The sequence below is a fragment of the Argentina silus genome (genome assembly GCF_951799395.1).
Source record: "Argentina silus genome assembly, chromosome: 20".
Lineage (NCBI taxonomy): Eukaryota > Metazoa > Chordata > Actinopteri > Argentiniformes > Argentinidae > Argentina > Argentina silus.
In genome coordinates this window covers 6385694-6404646 of record NC_139674.1, presented here as the reverse complement: position 1 = coordinate 6404646, position 18953 = coordinate 6385694, and the positions used below count along the sequence as shown (strand labels likewise).

The 18953-nt window shown below is 40.6% G+C and overlaps 1 protein-coding gene across 2 annotated transcripts in view; it reads right to left on the bottom strand.

Moving 5' to 3' along the window:
• Positions 1 to 10378: 10378 nt before the first annotated feature.
• The window catches only part of rerg (RAS-like, estrogen-regulated, growth inhibitor), a 28358-nt gene continuing 19783 nt past the window's right edge, over positions 10379 to 18953 (bottom strand). The window contains exons 3-5 of one of the 2 annotated variants that reach the window (XM_083692569.1): positions 17592 to 17648; positions 13075 to 13148; positions 10379 to 12015 (exon numbers count right to left, since the gene is read on the bottom strand). In XM_083692569.1, the coding sequence (XP_083548695.1) occupies positions 11605 to 12015; positions 13075 to 13148; positions 17592 to 17648 (542 nt within the window). In that variant the 3' untranslated portion in view covers positions 10379 to 11604. The remainder of the gene's footprint in view (positions 12016 to 13074; positions 13149 to 17591; positions 17649 to 18953) is intronic. The other variant, XM_083692570.1, reaches the window with a different exon arrangement.

Sequence of the window (18953 nt, the reverse complement as noted above, 5' to 3'; positions counted from 1 at the left end):
ATAGGTTGGTAAAGATACCTGTCAACTTGCAATTTTATAATGGCAGAAATACTATACATGTACTAACTTGTCTTCCATCACAGGCTAATCTTCCCTCTAAATCTCTGAATATTTATGAAATTATATATCCTTTGTAAATAGCACTGTGGACAATTTTGTACATATTGGGCATTTGTATCATTATACTCCCATGGTGGATTTATCCCTTGCTGTGTATTGAAAGGTGAAGGGTGAAAATGTACCGTAAAATACCCTAAATACCTTCAATTCTCAACATGAGATTGAAAATATTGAATCTTTTTTTCTCATGAGAGCTTAGTGATTTGAAATGCTTAGTGTTATCAGCAATGGGCAACATTTATTTGCGATAGGTTGATGATGACGTCTGTCACAAGCTTGCAGTTCAGAGCACACTCCTCAGCCTTATCAGTAGATACATCCACTTCAGGAAATTACAAAGCTGTCAGGAGTTCTTCCTTGTAACCCAGTGTCATTGCGATCTGCAGGGTTTGTGTGCTTGGCTGCAAACATGAATATGCACTGATTTAATCCACAGTTTTATCTCATGTGTTGTACCAGAGAACAATTCAATTTGTTTCCCCTCAGTCCAAATGTAATGAACGTGCGCGAGATATCATCAATTTGGTTACAACTAATATGCTTCCCCAAACGTGACAACTCCACTTTGATATCTGGAATTGGGAATGACTCCCTGGGTGGCACCCTGTGTACTGTAAGTCCTGAAATCTGTGAAATAGTGAAGTCAGTACAGGAACAAGACACTGTGACAAGTACGTCCTACTTAACTTGGGTCTCCGTGACCACACCTTATTGTGAATTTCCCTAGTTATTATGAATGAGAACCCACTTCCCAGGATAGGAACAAGTGTTGAATGCATGACAATGCTCGTAGATTTGATTCTATAAAAAAACAGTCCAAGTGAATCTTGGCTCTTATTATCATGTGTATCATTTTACCACGAACCACAGCATCAGACAACGCCTATGATTTTAATATCTCTCCCCTCTTTCATTTAGCCATTTTGTACATCTTCTCTAGAAGGACAGAGTAATTATGACTGGCTATTTTTACTCCATTATTCACTAAGTGCAGAAATTGGAGCCCAAATGAATATTCGGATTTGTCTCGCCATTTGTCTTTACATTTGGTGAGTAAAAGGGTGATTTATATTTGGATTTAATATTTTCCCTTTTCTCTTTACTTTCTTTTTAGAAATTGCACTTCAAGTTGCCCTATTGTGTCAAATTAAGATGAATTAACTTGTTCTTGCTGTCCAACTTGAGTTGATTCAGATACACATTTTAAGTACCTTAAAATGTTTTACTTGTTTCATATTATTCATCCCATTTTATTCTAAATGTATATATGCCAGCTGTTTCAATTAACGATTATCACTAGATTGCATTATTTTGATCAATATAGATTTTCAATGGGCACTTTTAGGATCTTTTCAATTTGTTCTTGTTTACCTTTGAGACTGTGTCAAAATGGACCAAATTATGTGTTTGTATTGTAGAACCTGTTCAATTTCTCAAGTTGGTGAATATGTATTATTTAATGTAAATGTTTATCACTTGAAGTACCTAATACTAAAGTATGAAAAGCCATAACAAAATCATGATTAACTGGAGATGTGTTGTCCTTTTTGAACAGTTAAGCCTGTATGGCTCTGATGTTATTGATAAATGGCCATGTTTACTCGTTATCACTGTGAGTGTTGATAATGCCTCTTCAATCATTCACGTCCTACTCAGTTTGATTTATACAGCAGTGCATGAGTATGATGCTGTCATCTTGTGAAGACCACATACCCTGCACATGGGCACGAATATTCTACATTGTCAATTATATACAGGTATATATTGATATCTCTATTTATTTGTTTACTCGTCCTATAATTTTTTTTTGTATTCATAAAGTCAGTCAGCAAAATAAGTTGCATAAGCCAAGAGCTAAGAGTGGTTGAGTGATGATGAAGTCATCCAGTAACTACCTCAATATCAGCATGATGTACAGCACAGTAGTTGCTTTTGAGAGGTAGCTACCACTGGTACTCTGTAGTTGGTTGGATGCTTATAAATAGATGTCCGTCATCTTACAGTATCCTAAACTGACATTATCTACTGTATATACATATACGTATATAAGTAAATCATCTACGTGTATACCCAATAGTCTGTCAAGATTAATCAAACTTATTGTTAATAAAAGGCAATACTCCCTCTCATCTGTCATATATAGTATGTAATTGTTTCATATTCTCAATAACATAGTTGCAATTTGTAACTTCATGATTCACTCAGTCAAGCTACGTGTATGCAATTCAAGTGACTTCAATCTGCTGAAAAAGGTTCTCTGTAAAAGTGGCCTATACACGTTATTACAACACGCACTGTCATTGCAATGGATCATAAACGGCAATAGCCCTTAAAATATGTGTATTTATTAAGTGTGTACAATGCTATTCAAAAGGGGCTCAGAAGTTGGCTTTGTCGACCACAAATACTAAGCCGGTTGGTTGTACTGGTCCTTTTTCAGTTACAGTTAGTATTTTTTTATTGACTTGAATCAGTTATTTTTGAAGCAGAGGTTACATCGGTCAGTAAATTCTTTCTACCATTTTTTTATTTACTGTTATACAGTGGTATGTAGGTAGTCATGACCCGAGAGGATTCCATGTCCAACAATCAATTTAACCCAATCTGACAGCATCTAATATGTCTTAAATTCTTCTGCGGTGAGTGTTTTCTGGATGGCATTGGATGCTCTGTGTATTTGTATTACTGTGGCATGAAAACAGACCCATGGTGTGCCTGTGGTGTAATAATATTGTAATGTAAATAATTGTTATTGTCTGGCTGCTTAACGTATGAGGTGTGATGCATAACGTGTGTTTCTGTAATTCATGGAATTCTGTTGGGTTATATTGTTATTTTTTTGTTCAACTTCTGTTATTAAATGTGACATCTTTTATTATACCTGGTGGTATGCTTTTAATTTCCTGTGTTGGCCAAGCTGTGTACAGATCTGGTCGTGGATAGGGATTTATAAGCTCCTCTTCTACAAGCATGTAATACCCTACCTCTCCCATTCTTCATCTCTCAGGTACTGTACAATTCATTCATCCACTTCCCATGGCCTTTGTCATAAAACACTCAGACCCAGGTGCTTCACGCTGTGGTCTTATGAGCACAGAAGATTTACTCTACAGAGGTAAGTGCCCACAAACCAAGACTAGAACGATTGTCTGTCTATCTTCTATGACTGTCTGTCATCTCACACTTTGTATTGGAAGCAAATGTACAATATCTTCCCCTACCAACTGCCCCATTCATCATTACAGATGGCCCCAAGTAATCTCATAGATTTCAGCATGGGCACCTAATGCTTCTTGCTTTGAAAGAAGTTCTCCATTTCGGGCCATTTTAGTCTTTTGACTTTCCTTTAGAGTTATGTTACAAGAAGCACACAATTGTCAGGGGATTTATTGATAATCCCAAAATTCCTTCAACTTGGATTAACGTTTTATTTCAGTTGGCATGAGGTCTGCGTCAGTGGATAGGGGATTTGCAACGATGTGGTCCACTCCAGAGCAAACCGTCTCTCACTCCTATGATCTGGATGTAAGTGAGTGAGTGAGAGAGAACAATCCGCTTGATCCGCAGGCCAATTTAGGGTGAGGATTACAAATTGAAGGTTATCGTTTTAGACTCCTGCATATTTTCGACATTGAAAAGCAAGTCGGTTGAAGATATTTCAGAGGGCTCAGTAATGTAAAAAACATTTCTAATGTACTGTAAATTCCCTCTTTCTTTTATCTCTCTGTAATATCATCTCCTTGACTTGGTATCCAACCCCCCACCGCCATTGGATGTTTCAGTAGTTTTGCCAATAAGTTTACTACAAAGCATGTCATTTCACAGAAGATTTACAGTGTTGACAGTGCAATATCAGAACCAGGGGCATGGCATAAGAGTGCCAGCTAGCTACTGATTCTGAACAGCTGTTTCTGTTGTCTCCATTTTCAAAACCAGCGAGACACCCAGCGAGTCTTACAGTTGTACCTGCTGTGTTTTATTACGCCTGGTCATATTGACTTGACTGTGCTTATATACTGTACTTCTACAAGATTATTAGTCATAGGACCAGTGACTGAACTCCCTCTGTCCTTCTGCATGTTAGCAGTTCACAATTAGTCAGAGAACATCTTTCAGAGATGTGGTGTCTGACAGAATGTTACCTCCAGCCCCTCAGGTCCTTGAGGAGAGTGGTGTACAGTATATGAACATCGGTAAAAGAGGCTATTGTCTAATTTACCCCCATATTTGGGGAATGTGCAGAAATTATAACAGTTTTTGGGGTACCATCATGTAGACAAAGGGACTGCCTGTGTATACCCGTGATAATTCAATCTTCATTACAGGTGTTGACATAAGGGCAAAGCCAAGGCCTCTTTGAGGGAAAGGTTTGATAAGCTACAGTTCATATGGAGTACCTTTTTAACCACTTACTGTATTTCACATGTCAATCATCTGCAAAATGCTACAAACACAATAGTATACCAAGGCATGAACGCATAATGTAGCCAATCGTTTTTCAGGAAAAGTCCAAATAATCATCTTTATAATTGATTCAAGACAACAAAAAAACAAGCACTGAGAATGGCCAGATAAGATTTATTGTCCATTTGCATTGAAATTCAGGTTGTGGAGTCAGCATTCAAAATACACTAAATCAATACACAAAGTCCATACACTACAATATAACCATACAACATACTGTATAACACAGATAGATGTGTCAGCTAGTATGAACATTGCATTCTTAATGTAAAGAACATAATCATGTGAAGTAGGTTTAATAAAACCTTGACCTTCTGTAGGTGCATTTCATGCAATTCTAATTTCTACATAGTTTTCTTTCATAAAATCTTTAGCAACAGTTCTCTCGCTCTCCTTTCTCTGCACATCCAACTTCCTCTCTCTCACTCCTCTTGCGTGTAAATCCACCTGTCCACCCGTCTGCCTTTAAATCTGCAGACATAATGTCTAAAAATACATGAACATTCTGTAATCAAATCCCGAATTCCATGTTAAGCTTTCACTACTATCAATCTAACCTACAGTAACAGCATCCAATGTAAGACCTAACTCTGTAAATAACTATATTCTCCATTAACTGAGGATGACCATGTCTGTTTCATAGAAGCCTAAGGCGCTTTAACCACTTAAAAACTAGGGTGGAGGGCGGTGTACATGGAGGTGTGGCTACAGTACAGTATATTATACTCCGACTCAAGGACAGTAAAGAGATGAGCACATTTACCAACACAAAGTCAGCATTCAAAATACACAATACGCAGGATTAATATGTCACTAACTCATTAAAGACAAAGATGGTAGGCTAGCCTACAGAATAGTGTATGTATGCCTAAAAGAAAGTGTTCTTAGTTCTACCAGCACCATAGAAATGTAATTATGTTTATATTCTATTAAACTGAATTATATTTTCTATGTCTGGCAGCCTTCCTTAGTTTCCTCTGCTGGCCCACAGATCTAGAGGAACTGAAGAGGAAAAAGCAAGTCAACAAGCAGAGATGGTTTACTTCCTCTATGGAGCAAGTCTGACTTAGAGATTCAGACCTACCCTCATCACCCATCCTCTCTCATACGGGTGATAATATCACCTACAGGACCAGCGTGGTCTTGTCACCTGCGTTCTTTAGGGAGTATATCTAGTCCCTCATCTGCCACAGAACCCTGCCTCCAGCCCCTATGGCCCTCAGACAGACAGACATGGAGATGAATTTCACTCCCTGGTGATAAGAATACTTTCCTTGCTCGACCCTCACCTTGCCTGAGTGTGTCCACCCCAAAGGCTGGAGTTGTCGGAGCTGCTTTGCTCCAAGCCAGTTGGGTTTGTTCAGTCAGAAAGTAGCGGAAATCCATTCTTGCCGTTGAGGTAAAGCTGCAATTAGGTGCTATTTGGCATTGTAGTGAGAGGCTCATACTGAATAGATGGTTTGAATGTTACTTTACCATGGCTGTTATTTGTTTAATACTAAAGTTCTCCTTTAGAAATAACAAACATATTGTCGGACTACAGTGTTTACCCTGCAAAACTTTAAGATGAAATGAGCATGTAACCAGACATTAGGTTGTGCAGTATTAGCTTACTGAATAATACCAATGACTTCTATAGATAAGTGGATGAATGCAGAAAAATAAAGTTTGTGCTTGAAGTGATATTACATCAAAAAAGGGATATTAAATAGCCAGTAGGAGGCACTCTTCCCAAACAAAAATATGAATCTACTGCAGCTTAGCAGTGCAGTAATGTTTGCATGTTTGATTATGCAAAGGATATGCTAATTAATTAGTTTGAACCCTTTTTTTGCACAAACTTGTTTTGGAGATCTGTCCCTATCTCTGTTTATCATGACCTGATACATTTTGATATATGTTGAACATTCGGATTACCCTAATACTTTTACCCCAAAAAAGTAAATGTACTGTATATGCCATTTAGCTGAGGCTTTTATCCAAACTTAGTTTTATCTAAACTACAGTGAGTGCTTACATTTTTTAATATATTGTCCCATTACTAAAGAAGAGTCTGTTTTAAGAAAGTGGACTGTTTTTGGTCACTTTACAATTACGTGGCTTTTTGCTGTATTATTGATATCGTCTCTCTTTCACAATTCTGTAATGTATGACCATTCTTAGCGGTTCTGGGTCAGATTATCCACTGCATAGTGCAAAGTGAACCAATATTCCCACAGATTTGAGAACAGGTTCATTGAGGATTCTAAGTGTACACAATGGGAGTAAAGCTGTCCCCTGGACCAGGGTATTGTAGTGAATCCACTGTACAATGGTACCTAACCCATCACCTGTATTTAACCCATGGTCTTCTCCTCTCACTCCTTATCTGTGCTTGTCCCTCAAGGTCAATTCATGCATCAGAGATCTTTTATTTCATCCAATAAAGTGAGGTGTGTGTGTGTGCGTGCGTATGTGTGCACGCGTGTGTGCGTATGTGTGTGTGTGTGTGTGTGTGTGTGTGTGTGTGTGTGTGTGTGTGTGTGTGTGTCTGTCTGTCTGTCTGTCTGTCAAGCAGACCTATTGTTTCTTGGTCACCATAGAGAAAGAGGGAAAAAACTGAATCTCCTTAGGTTGAAAACAAGGAAAGGCCTTGGTCACCATGGTAACAGCAATGCATCGCTCGAGGGAGAGAGAGAGAAAGAGAGGGAGAGAGAGAGAGAGAGAGAGAGGGAGACAGACAGACAGAGAGACAGACAGACAGAGAGACAGAGAGAGAGACAGAGAGGGAGACAGAGAGACAGAGAGGGAGACAGAGAGAGAGGGAGAGAGAGTGCCAGCCAGCCATGTTAAAGGAAAGGCCAGGGAGATGTCAATTACACGCTTACCACTGTTGTGGATCTCTCTGTGTCCCATTCATAAAAGAGAGATGTTTATGCCTACCTGTTGCCAGTTTGCACACCCAGCCACTGTCCTTCAGTGCTTCCTCCTAATACCAAGGATACTAAATCCTTGTCATGCAATTGTACAGAGATTATATTTGCCTGGGTACAGTATATAGTATGATGTGGTGGGTATACTACATGTTTAAAATTATATGGTTATTGGAATGAACTGGATGTTTAATATTTTATGTGGACATGATATGAATTGAAATGTTATGGTTAACTATATACAGTCAACATGAATGATTTATAGTCTACAGAATATTGTTGGTTTGCCTGCTGGCTATTGCATCTGTATGTCTGTATCACATTGTAAATCAATTATGTTGGATAGCATACCGAATGCTATGGTCCCCCTACCTCAGCTTGACATGAAATGTATTTTATATATAAATATTTAATATTACTATTATATCTATTTTATTATCATTTTTGTGAGGTATTCAGAACTGAAAAGGCTGTTGTTCCAGATGATTCCCTGTGTTATTGACTGCGTCACTCAAAGAAGGAGTCTGTCGGTTTTCTAATAAAGTGGACAGCAGAACAAGCTGTTCAATATTGTTGCATCAACTCACAGAGGGAGCATGTTATTGAGGAAACATGATCCCCCTCCATAGTGCTTTCATTTCCTTCTGTGTATCATAACTGTTATCCGTTTCTTCTGTCTCATAATGGAAGTTTCATTATAAGGGCCTCAAGAATGTGCCCACTATTGAATGAGATCATGACAGTATTTGTGTGAGTTTGCACTCATGTGAGTGTTACCTCATACTCAATTGTCTAGAGTTGCTTACTAGTTTGAAACACATTCAGCTCATCAATTACCATCAATGATATTGTGCATGTTTGTTGTACTGTTCCTACAAAACATCTGACTGAATTTACTGTTCCCTTGATTTGACATGCCTAAATCCGATGCAATGCTAAGACTCTGAATTCATTGCAAAGCTGTTTTCTCCATGATTGCAAAGCTAAACAGGATGTATGGGGCTTCTGCCTGGGCTATTAAAAGTGGACCCTTATAGCCTAGAATAGGTCACTGGACATCACCCTAGAGAATGTGTGCCAAATGATCATTAGTTGAACACTTGGTGTATCAATCAACTGCATTTATACTAGAATGACTATTTAGATGGCTGTTCAACCACCTTCTGAATCATAATGTCAGTTTTTGATTTTAAACTCGATTATACCGTAGCCTACTGGTAACGATCAGTCCAAATGGATCCATTTGACCTTGGCATAACCCCTTCAATGAACGACTGATTTATGAAATCTGTGATTGAAACTCTGAACATTGTTTGTAATACAAGTAGGCACTAGTAACAGAATTGTCAGGTTGAGTTCCAGGGCAGATGGCAACAACATGATAAAGAACTGTCCTCTGTGATACACAGCTATCTGTACAACATAAGCCATGTTTCTGCAGTGGCCTTTTTCTATCCTGTTGAGAGAGGGAAAGAGAGAGAGAGCCGTTGCCGAGAGAGTGAGAAACGGTCCAGTCGGATTAGCACGCACAAAAAAAAAAAAAGAGACTTATCTGTCTGTGCTGCAAAATATGGAAACAAAGCCCTCAGGCAGACACAGCAGGGAGGCCAGCAGCTGGAAGCCGGGCCTCTGCAGTGTGAGGGTTCATGACCGCAGGTGGGCTACCTGCCTCACCAACCACAGGTGGGCTACCTGCCTCACCAACCACAGCACTTAGAAGCCCACAGATATTCTATGAGTATGGAGATGTCATTGGCACAGTAGTCACAGTTCCACGAGATTGAATGTTGTACAAGTGTAGAAATGGGCTATGATATATACAGCAGGCTATGATATATACAGCAGGCTATGATATATACAGCAGGCTATGATATATACAGCAGGCTATGATGTATACAGCAGGCTATGATTTATTTATAAAGAGCATGTGTTTGGGTGATGTTTTGTCTTTGTGGCAAAGTCATTTAGCTTGAATGTCAAGTGACTTTATCCATGGTTTTGATTTATGAAATAAGTTGAACACACACAGGCAGACACAGGCGCACACACACACACACACACGTACGTACGTATACAAGTCAGCTCACTCATGACTGCCTTATAGAGGCACAGCTTTGTCAAAGGCATATGTAACGTTTCTCACGGTGTCCAAGAATACACAGTCATCACGTCATTAGCTAATACCATTACATTTAACATTACATTAAATGTACATACAATACATTTTTGCAAGCTATAAATCTATATATAAGCTGTATCCATGCACAACCCATCATGTGATGTTGAGCAGAATTGTCCCCGCCCGTGTTCCACTGGTCAGGGACTCCAGAGGGAGGAGCACTGGGGGTTGTGGTCCCCCCCGGCAGTTATTTTTGGAGATCCTCTAGTAATTATGGTCTGGTCACTCCTACTATACCCTCATCAAACTCAAGAGCAGCTGCTTTAGCGTCCTCTCTCTGAAGACTGCAGGGTTGGCTACCGTTTTGTTATTTGCACCTCAACAAACAATCAAAATTAATTGTCATTTACATTGACTCGAGCTTTTTTGTGTGGTAAACGTGGTTGTTGTTTGGACATGAGAAAGTAGATTGCAGTTGCTGAAGTAAAGGTTGAAGGACCAAGCGAAATAGCGCTAGCCCGCCGGTTCCCGCTGGTTGCTATCATGGAGGGCACCTTTCATGCTGATTGACAAGCTTTATGCAAATGTGACATTTCCATCTCTGACTCTAACTCCTCACATATTCATCATCCCAGAATATTATTAACTTTAGAGAACCTCGTTGTGTATTTGTTGGACTAGCTCAATACCAAATGATGACATTTGTTTATTAACAACAGCATAAATAAATGAGGAATCAGTCATTTTCCAACTCGTAGGATATGTCTCATCTTTAATTACAATAGCACAGCAGAGTCATTTGATCCCCACGCTCGGGAAAGTCAGAGACAGGAAACATAACATCTGGTTAAAGTACAGGTACAGTATGTCCATCATTAAGATGCCTCAGGCTTATGTACACACCTTCGAGACCAGTACTTAAGGCAATATTTATCATACAATATACTTTACAATTAAAGGTACATTAATGTCCATAAAGAACTTCTCTGGAATGTGAAACAGAATGACGGATGGTAGCTATATCCTCCAACAATAACAAGCATTGATTCACAAGCTAAACATTATTGGGGGCCCCGTCACCCCACTATCTTGGTACTTGGTGCCTCAGTTGAAAATGTCTATCAATCTCCTGGACAAATTATAAGGAGTCATGTTTTCAGTATGGGGTGGGTTGCGGGAGAGGGGTATGTGTGTTGGGGCGGGGGGGGGGCACCATTTGATGTCAACATAACATGATGGACTTTTGGATAGATAAGAGAGAAGGGTTTATTTAAGACCCCACGTCACAGCTCAAAGGATTTCTCTAGGGTCAACAAGAAGCGAAGGCCAAGGGGGCCCTGCAGGCGGCATAGTGATCGAAGGTGATAACTCTGTTGATGTTTAAATGAATCCATCAGTACTGCTCTAAGAACAAATACACATCCATGGGCCAAGAGCATAAGCATATCAAAACATTCTCGGACAAACAAGCTACAGAGAGGAAACAACAAATCATTTGTCCGTCATTGCTGATAAACAAAGGTTGGGTTCTTGGCATGCTTTACAATATATGCAACCTATAGTTTTTTAGACTTTTGCATTTTTATTTGTTGAAGTTGGTGAAGCTATAGATACCAGAACTGGAATATTCACAACATTTTTAACTGCTTAGGAAAGACACAAGAATTGTGTAATAGATTAAAAACAACCTCATTTGCAGTATAAAGAATATCCCAGTTGGCTACAGAGCGCCTTCACCTCCCTCAGGGACAAATTAGTTCCCATGTGATACAGATGTTCCCCTTTGTGCTTGTGACCTTAATGGTGAAGTATGGTCAAAGAACAAATAGTCGACAACTTACCCCTTGAAATCAGTCAAAAGTAGTCCACTGGGAGGCCAAAAACGTCTGGCAAAAACCCTCTCCTTTGATTAAAACGCTTGTTTTCTCGTCCTTGGCTCTTTTGTTCGTCATAAATCTAGCCTCAGTATGACATTTAAAACGGCGCCCCCTAGCTGCTGATCTTGGTCAGCATCTTGTTGATGGCCTGCTTGACGTGGGTGGTGGAGCTACGGCGTCTGGCCTTGCCCTGCACCGCCCTCCTGCGCCTCACCTCACGGCACAGCTCGTGAAATGCCTCCGCCACCGCGCCGCCCTCATCGGCACACGCTGAGCACTCGTAGAAGGCGCAGGCCATCTCGGCGGCCAGCCGCTCACCCTCCTCCGTGCCCACCTGCCTGGCATGCTCTAGGTCAGCCTTGTTGCCCACCAGAACCAACGGAACATTCTTTGGCTTCTTCACCTCCTCTAAGAGGCCCCTCAGTGGCGCAACCTCCTCAAAGCTGCCGCGGTCAGTGATGTCATAGACGATGACGAAGCCGTCGCCCCAGCGCATGTGGCTCTCCTTCTGCTGTGTGTCCTCCTGAGGCAGAGAGACAGGGAGGGTGCCATTAGCTAGTTCACACTTGACCCTTTACTTAATGTGTAGTAATACTGTAATAAACTAGTAATAACATTGTATTCTAGGTTATTACACAAGTAGAATAAGGACTGTTCTGCACCTGTCTTGGAGAATTGAGTCTTTTATTTTGTCTTTCTCCAAAAATTTTAATTGGATTAGGCAAAAGTGAATGATTGACTGCACTTGGTGTGCTATTGGATCCAGAAGCTTTGATTTTCTGCTCTCATCCTAACGCTTATTTAAGCCACAGATTTAAACCACTACCCTTATGAACTGCAAATTCAAGCAGCTGCTCCTGATATTATCACGTTGGAACAGCCAGTCCTGTTCTAACAGAGCTTACTTGTCATGTGGCAACACTTGGGTTTTAAACTTTACTCTCAGGAGCCTGAGAGATTCTGATCTCACTGTTATTGGCAAAAGAATACAGAGTCAAACTCACTGTACACCTACACCTACAGAGGGACTTTGACATCGAGAGTATATATACCTGACCAACTTTTTAACTTGGAATGTATGACCTATAAATATGCCTCTGCTATGTCCAGGAATTAAGATCATTAAGTCCTTAATTGACTGTGTTGCTCCAACCAAGTTTGATTTGTATTCAGAGTCCTTAATGGCTTTCGGGAAACCATGAAACCTCAGGTCTACACTGGCACTCTGACAGACATGTCTGTAAACACTTGAGCCCTCACCAGAACGCACGCTCAGAATAGAATACAATGTAATGAGAGAAGGATGACTTGGCTGGAGGTGTCACAGGGGAAATCAGCCTCCAGCAGAACACCTACACAGAGTACCAGGAGCGCATTCATTCCAGGTCTCTCCCAGATGGCTAGTATGGTAAAATGTGTTTTACTGGAAGTCTGATTAGCATAGCACAGTGCAATGGTAGGGAGAGGCATTTAATGTAGCCTTGACTGCTACTGTCTGGTAATAGCCCCTGTCAATATGCAATTTACATTTTTCGATACATTTTTGTGTCCAAGCGGTTGTCTCACAAGACCTGAGCCTTACCTGTCCTGCAGTGTCCAGGATTTCCATGCCCACAACCTCATCATCAATATTTGCTTGATGGCGATACGTTGATTCTGAAACGAATAACAGACAAAGGAGGAAGCCCATTAACACTAGTCTTACCAACTGGAGGTCCATGGGCGCGATGCAACATTATAATAGAGTACCTCTGCGATTGTGTAACCCATGTCCCCCTCCTTCCCTGACTTTTCCTAAATGTCTGTTTTTAACATAATAGCATTGTTACAATTTCAAAATCACACAGAAAAAATCTGGAAACATTTTTATGACTACCACACCTTTTTTTGATAGTCATACATAATATACATACATCTCCAAGTCATGTCCTGAGGTACAATTAACACCTGCTCCCAAAAGCTCAAATGGTCCATCTGTGCTAGCCTTACCATAGCATTACCCTCATCATGGTGATTCGAAACTAACCTTACAGTTATGAATGGTTTACCCATTTCAACTGTAATGGCTTGCACACATAGACAGAAAGACAGTAACAGTTTATTTGCATGATCAATGTGTGATTACATGTGAATAGGAGCCAGTGTGCACCCAGTCTCTGAAGAAGGGACACCCGTATGTCAAAACCTAGTTTTTCTCTCTGTCTATTTAGACCTTGTTTTTAATGAGCATCCTATGGTATCTCCTCCCGTGTGTGTATGTATGCTACAGTATGTGTGTCTGCTTAAAGGCCAGTGATGTTGATAACAATACCGAAAGTGGCCAGTCAGTGTGTAATTATGTGAATAATGGATGAGACAAACAATTTGCTCTCCTGTGTGTGTGCGTGTGTGTGTCTGGCGGGTTTATGAAAAAAACTTACTGCACTCAGTATTTCCCTAGCAAACAAGTTGATTGCTAAAACCAAACTGGGAGCTTTCTGTCCTCTGTCACTTTGGTAGTAATGATGGGCCGGGGCTTCTAGTGTTAAGAAGAAGTGTCTATGCAGTGTTCCACCTGGTTGTTTAACCCTTACCCTTTAAGTTGAAATGACCTCTGCTTTGCCTCCAGGCAGTTTGGATAATAGTATGAGAGGGTGTCTTCCACCTGGCTGAAGGACGTGTGAAATGTAGCCGTGACCCTTTTTGTTTTACCTTGGAGAGGAGTCATTTACCTGAATTGCCCCTTGTAAAAAAAGCCCATCTGTGTAAACACCTCACAAAAAGCTTGAGAGGCCCTTAAAATCCCCATGTAAAGAGAGATTTCACTTGTGCTGCCTCGACGGAAGAGCAGGGCATTACGTTTTAAAGCTGCTGAATTTGTAAATATGGTCTTGTGCTCGGTTTTAGCCTGTGACTCATACAGCGTATGTTCTGCAACGGTCCTTCCAGCTCAGTGGGTAGCTACAAAGCAACTGTTTTGAGTTAAACCATCGGCAAAACCAGACCACGCTGGGACGCTAGCTGTGCGTGTCATCCCTGCCTTGGCTTAGGTGCACTCTGGGACATAAATCGACCCCTCCGCTGTGCACAAGATGTCATGGGCAACTGCCAGGGTGCATATTTATTGCCCTCTAGCTGGAGGGCAGGTACGCACCTCTCTGAAGAGCAGAGCCAGGGTCTCACACTGAGCCTCACGGGACATCCCATTTCAGCTGCCATCACTCAACACTCCACTCCACCCCACACCTGTGTGTTTGGGTATCGACAGCACGGACAGGGGGGGGGATGGTGATGATTTAACAACCGTTCCAACCTTCCTATCTAAAGATCTCAGGGAGGGCCAAAACCAAGTAATTTTCCTGGCAAACAATATTTCATTCCTTAACACCCGGGGCCTCAAACTGCTGTTCCTGTTATTGTAGAACGCAGAAAGAAGAAAGTCTCGCTTTTTATCAATAGCAGCCCTTATTAGCTGCTGTTTTTTAGTTTAGTTAACTATTCCTCTCAGAAATGTTGTTGTTGTTCCACTCACTTAAACCACTTTATTCCAAAACAATCATACTATCCAACCAAGCAGCTGCTTTTATACTTGTGTCTGTGCTATTTTCATACTATGTCACGCAATGTCACAATGTCCTCATCAATGGGACAGGATTCTTCTGTCCCTCTTATTTAAGAGAGATTTGGTCAGGTTTAATTCCACGAGCCAAATGAGATTAGATCAGAGACATAAATGAGCTTTAAAGTAACCTTTTGCATTAGTGCCCAACTGCCCATCCACATTCTTACAGGGCTCACATGCTTCCTATTGAGTAACAATGAATGGCATTCTCTCATTCCCTTTGCCTAGGTAGAGAGGACAATACTACACAAGGCTACTTGTGATTCTAGACTGGCAGGGGACTGGGAGTTAGAAGTTGACCATTCAACAATGCTGTGTGTTATAGGCCACATCTTGACCAAATGGTTAACCACGAAGCTACAATAAATCTCAAATTTGCATTGATATTAAGCATGCATATGCTTGCAAAACCTGCAAAGATTGGAGAAAGGTTCCTGACCAGACTACACCACAGTGAGGTGTTGCATCAAAATTGCAGTCATAGCAACAAGCATGACAAAGCTCCTACCGACATTATATACACGGCTGTCATACATGCCACGGTAATCATACATGCCAGGGCAATCATACATGCCACGGTAATTATACATGCCAGGGCAATCATACATTTCTGCAAATGAGCACAAGCTGTCATCTCACAATTGAATTATGTAACAGTAATTTAATAGAAAGTGGTCTGTTGTAAAAACTGTTTAATGGTACATGGCTGACTAATTTGAAATGCTAAAAAACGAATTAATTAATATTATAATTGAACAGGCACATCAAATCAAAGGAAAGATGTGGTTTAGCTTCTGAAATTCTGAATTGCTGTCACGCAGCGTAATTAATGTCAAGTATATCAACTGGGTGCACCTACGCATAATGATTCTTGAATGTCAATCTAAACACATTGCTTCTCATTTCATTCAGTCATTTTCAGACTGCGAGGACAGAGATTGATTTATTCAAAGAGCTTGATCTTAGAGGTTATTTCATCTTTTCCTGATAAAAAATTACCAAGCATGAGGCACTCTATTAAAACCCTATTACCTTTGTGGACAAGAACAAACCACAGATGGATGTATGCACTGCGCACCGTGCACTGTTCACAAAAACATGATTAAATTGCTTCCAGACCCTCCTCTGAAGCTCTTGAAATGAATCTGTCCGGTACTGTAACTCAATATTCCCCTCAGCGGTCACAGCTCTTTTAAGGCTGCGAGGTCTCTCAGGTCTTTCAGGAGGAAAGCTGTGGTGGCTGGACTATAGATGATTCCCCCTGCTCTCTGTTCTAATAACATGCACTTTAACCTGTGAAAAGACAATCATGTGAAGACACACATGTGAATGTGTTTGAAAAGAAGGGTTAGGGTTCATACAGAAACCTGGATGAATGGACAAAGATGGAAAACTAGTCTGGCTCTGATTCTTAACCCAGCTAATAATTCCATAACATACTGTAGAACCTCTGTAGGTTGTTCTTTGTTCTGCTATCTCCTATGGGACTGTGCCATGGTTTCGATATAGTTCTGTAAATACCGTTGAACCATGAGCCGAGCAGACACAATTATTGTATTTGCTTGAAGCAAAACATGCCACTATAGCCCCGATAGCAGGATCTGAACATAAAAGTCCAATTTGACTGCGATAGATCTCTCTTATCCTAAAAGGTAAATCTGATTACCTCGTGGCTACTGTCTGTAGACCTTAAATTGTAAATCTTTTGAAGCCGTCTTACAGTGAATTCCCCTGGCTTAATGCTCACATTCCTCACTCTGTGCTGGGCACACCTTAGCCATGGTAGTAAACACATTTCTCTGTAAAAGCAGACACAGACATCGAGCATGAATTATGCTTCTCCCTTAATACCCAAGTCCCATTCTCACATAGCAGTCATACCATTTCAAATCACTGACAAAGCATGTAATTTTTCGTAAAATATGTTGTTTTTTAGTTTTTTTTTAAAGAGGAAATAAAGAGAGTGGGTCTAACCTGCGAGACATAGTCAGGAAATGAAACCTGTATGATGCGAAGGAGCTTGGTAATCTTCGGTGTTGCCCCATGGTGAGGGGTTATTTGATGCAGTTCAGTTGCTCTCATGATACTGTATGATAACCTGCTATGATTTGAGGCAGTATGAGTATCATGGGCCAACAAAAAAGCCTTTGTACCCAAAATCTGATGACAGTGCATTAGCGTCAGCATCAACCATTAACTTACCACAACTGTTTTGTTTCAGTTGTAGCCAAGTTACTGAAGTAAAACTTACAAATCCTGACAATTTATTAGTGGGAATGGAGAGAACTATCTGACATCATCAAAAACGGATTAGGACTGCAATGGTAAATGGTATAATGATTTGGAGTCCAGCCCTTCTTCATGTACTCACCTCAGTCAGTGTAAATTAAAGTGATTGTAAAAGTTCCTGGACCAGTTCCCGAGGACTTAATGTGTGCAACATATCCCAGGTGTGCCCTGGAGCCAATAGATCAGTGTGTAGAGGCAGTGTGTCTTACCGAGTGTTGGGTCATACTCCCAGATGAAGCGTCTGGTCAATAACCTCACCACCAGAGCTGTGTGGACAGAGAGAAAGACAGAACGGTTTAAAATGTTGTGAGCTATGTGTCTGATTTTCTCTGTATTACTGTACTGTTGTTGTTATGGAAAAATGCAATCACAATGCTTGTCAAAGACAATGGTGCTGTGTGCTAGTATATGAACATGAAGACAGAGAGGCTGAAAATGGAATGTAGAGGAAGTACTGTTCAAACAAAAAGACATGACATAAGGTAAATAGTAGCAGTCGGAGCACTTTCAAGATTCAATACAAAGGGTTCTCATTTGACTATCCAGAACTCATCTTCAGAGGAACAGCAACTTGCTCTGATATGTTAATCTAATCAAAGCCACTTCAGACTGAGAACTAATTGGCTATGGATGCCTGGAAGTTGCAGGGGCATATAGCTTTGATACACCAGCACGCCATTGGAATACAAATGTGCATTACAGTACCTGTCTGAACAGTTGTAGATCAGTGTGTAGAGAGGCCTGCCAGACCAAACATCTGTTCCACAAGTATATAACTACCCATTTTCTTATCAAAGAGCGCTTTTCAGTCTTGCCCTTTTCAGCATTCATCACAATTGGAAAACTGTGAGACTATTCTGTCAAGGCCAATGATAGCCATTGCAATGGTTTTCTCCCTACGCCAAAATGAAATACCCTGCAGCTCTCCAGGATGGAAACATTAGCCTCTTTTGTCTTATCTCAGAATTAGAAACCCATAACCTGTTGGCACTCTCCTAGGGTTTTAAAACCAACTGTCTGAGTGCTGTCTGGCTAAATCAAAACATCTTTGAGAGACAATTAAATTGCAACCCTATGATTAATCCCACTTATCACCCAGTCTGGATATGGTTTCAAGAGTGTTATTAGAGGTACACAAAAAATCATCAGAACAGTCCTGCATTAGGCCTAGCCTACCTCATTTTACAGAAAGACTGCTGTTATCTTATTGTCATCTGATACTTAGTAAGTACTGAATTGACATGAACATAAAACTCATCTTGTAGATGAAGTCTATGGTGTTATCATTAGCAGGTGAAAGTTTACTGGAGTTTGACTTCCAATCCAATGATTCTGGAAACCACAGGCAATTGCCTTTACACAAAAATTCAAGTGGAGATTTCAAATGTGATGGATGATGGATATTATCTGTCTCATCTCTTTATTGGCAGCATTCAGAGTGATCGATGTGCTTCAAATCAATCACCTCAGTTGAATCACACATTGATTTCATTAGCTTGCTCCTCATTTAGGAATCAACAGGTGGCAGGAAGCCCAATAAGCCTAATCACTCTGGCTGCCTTTCCCGGCAG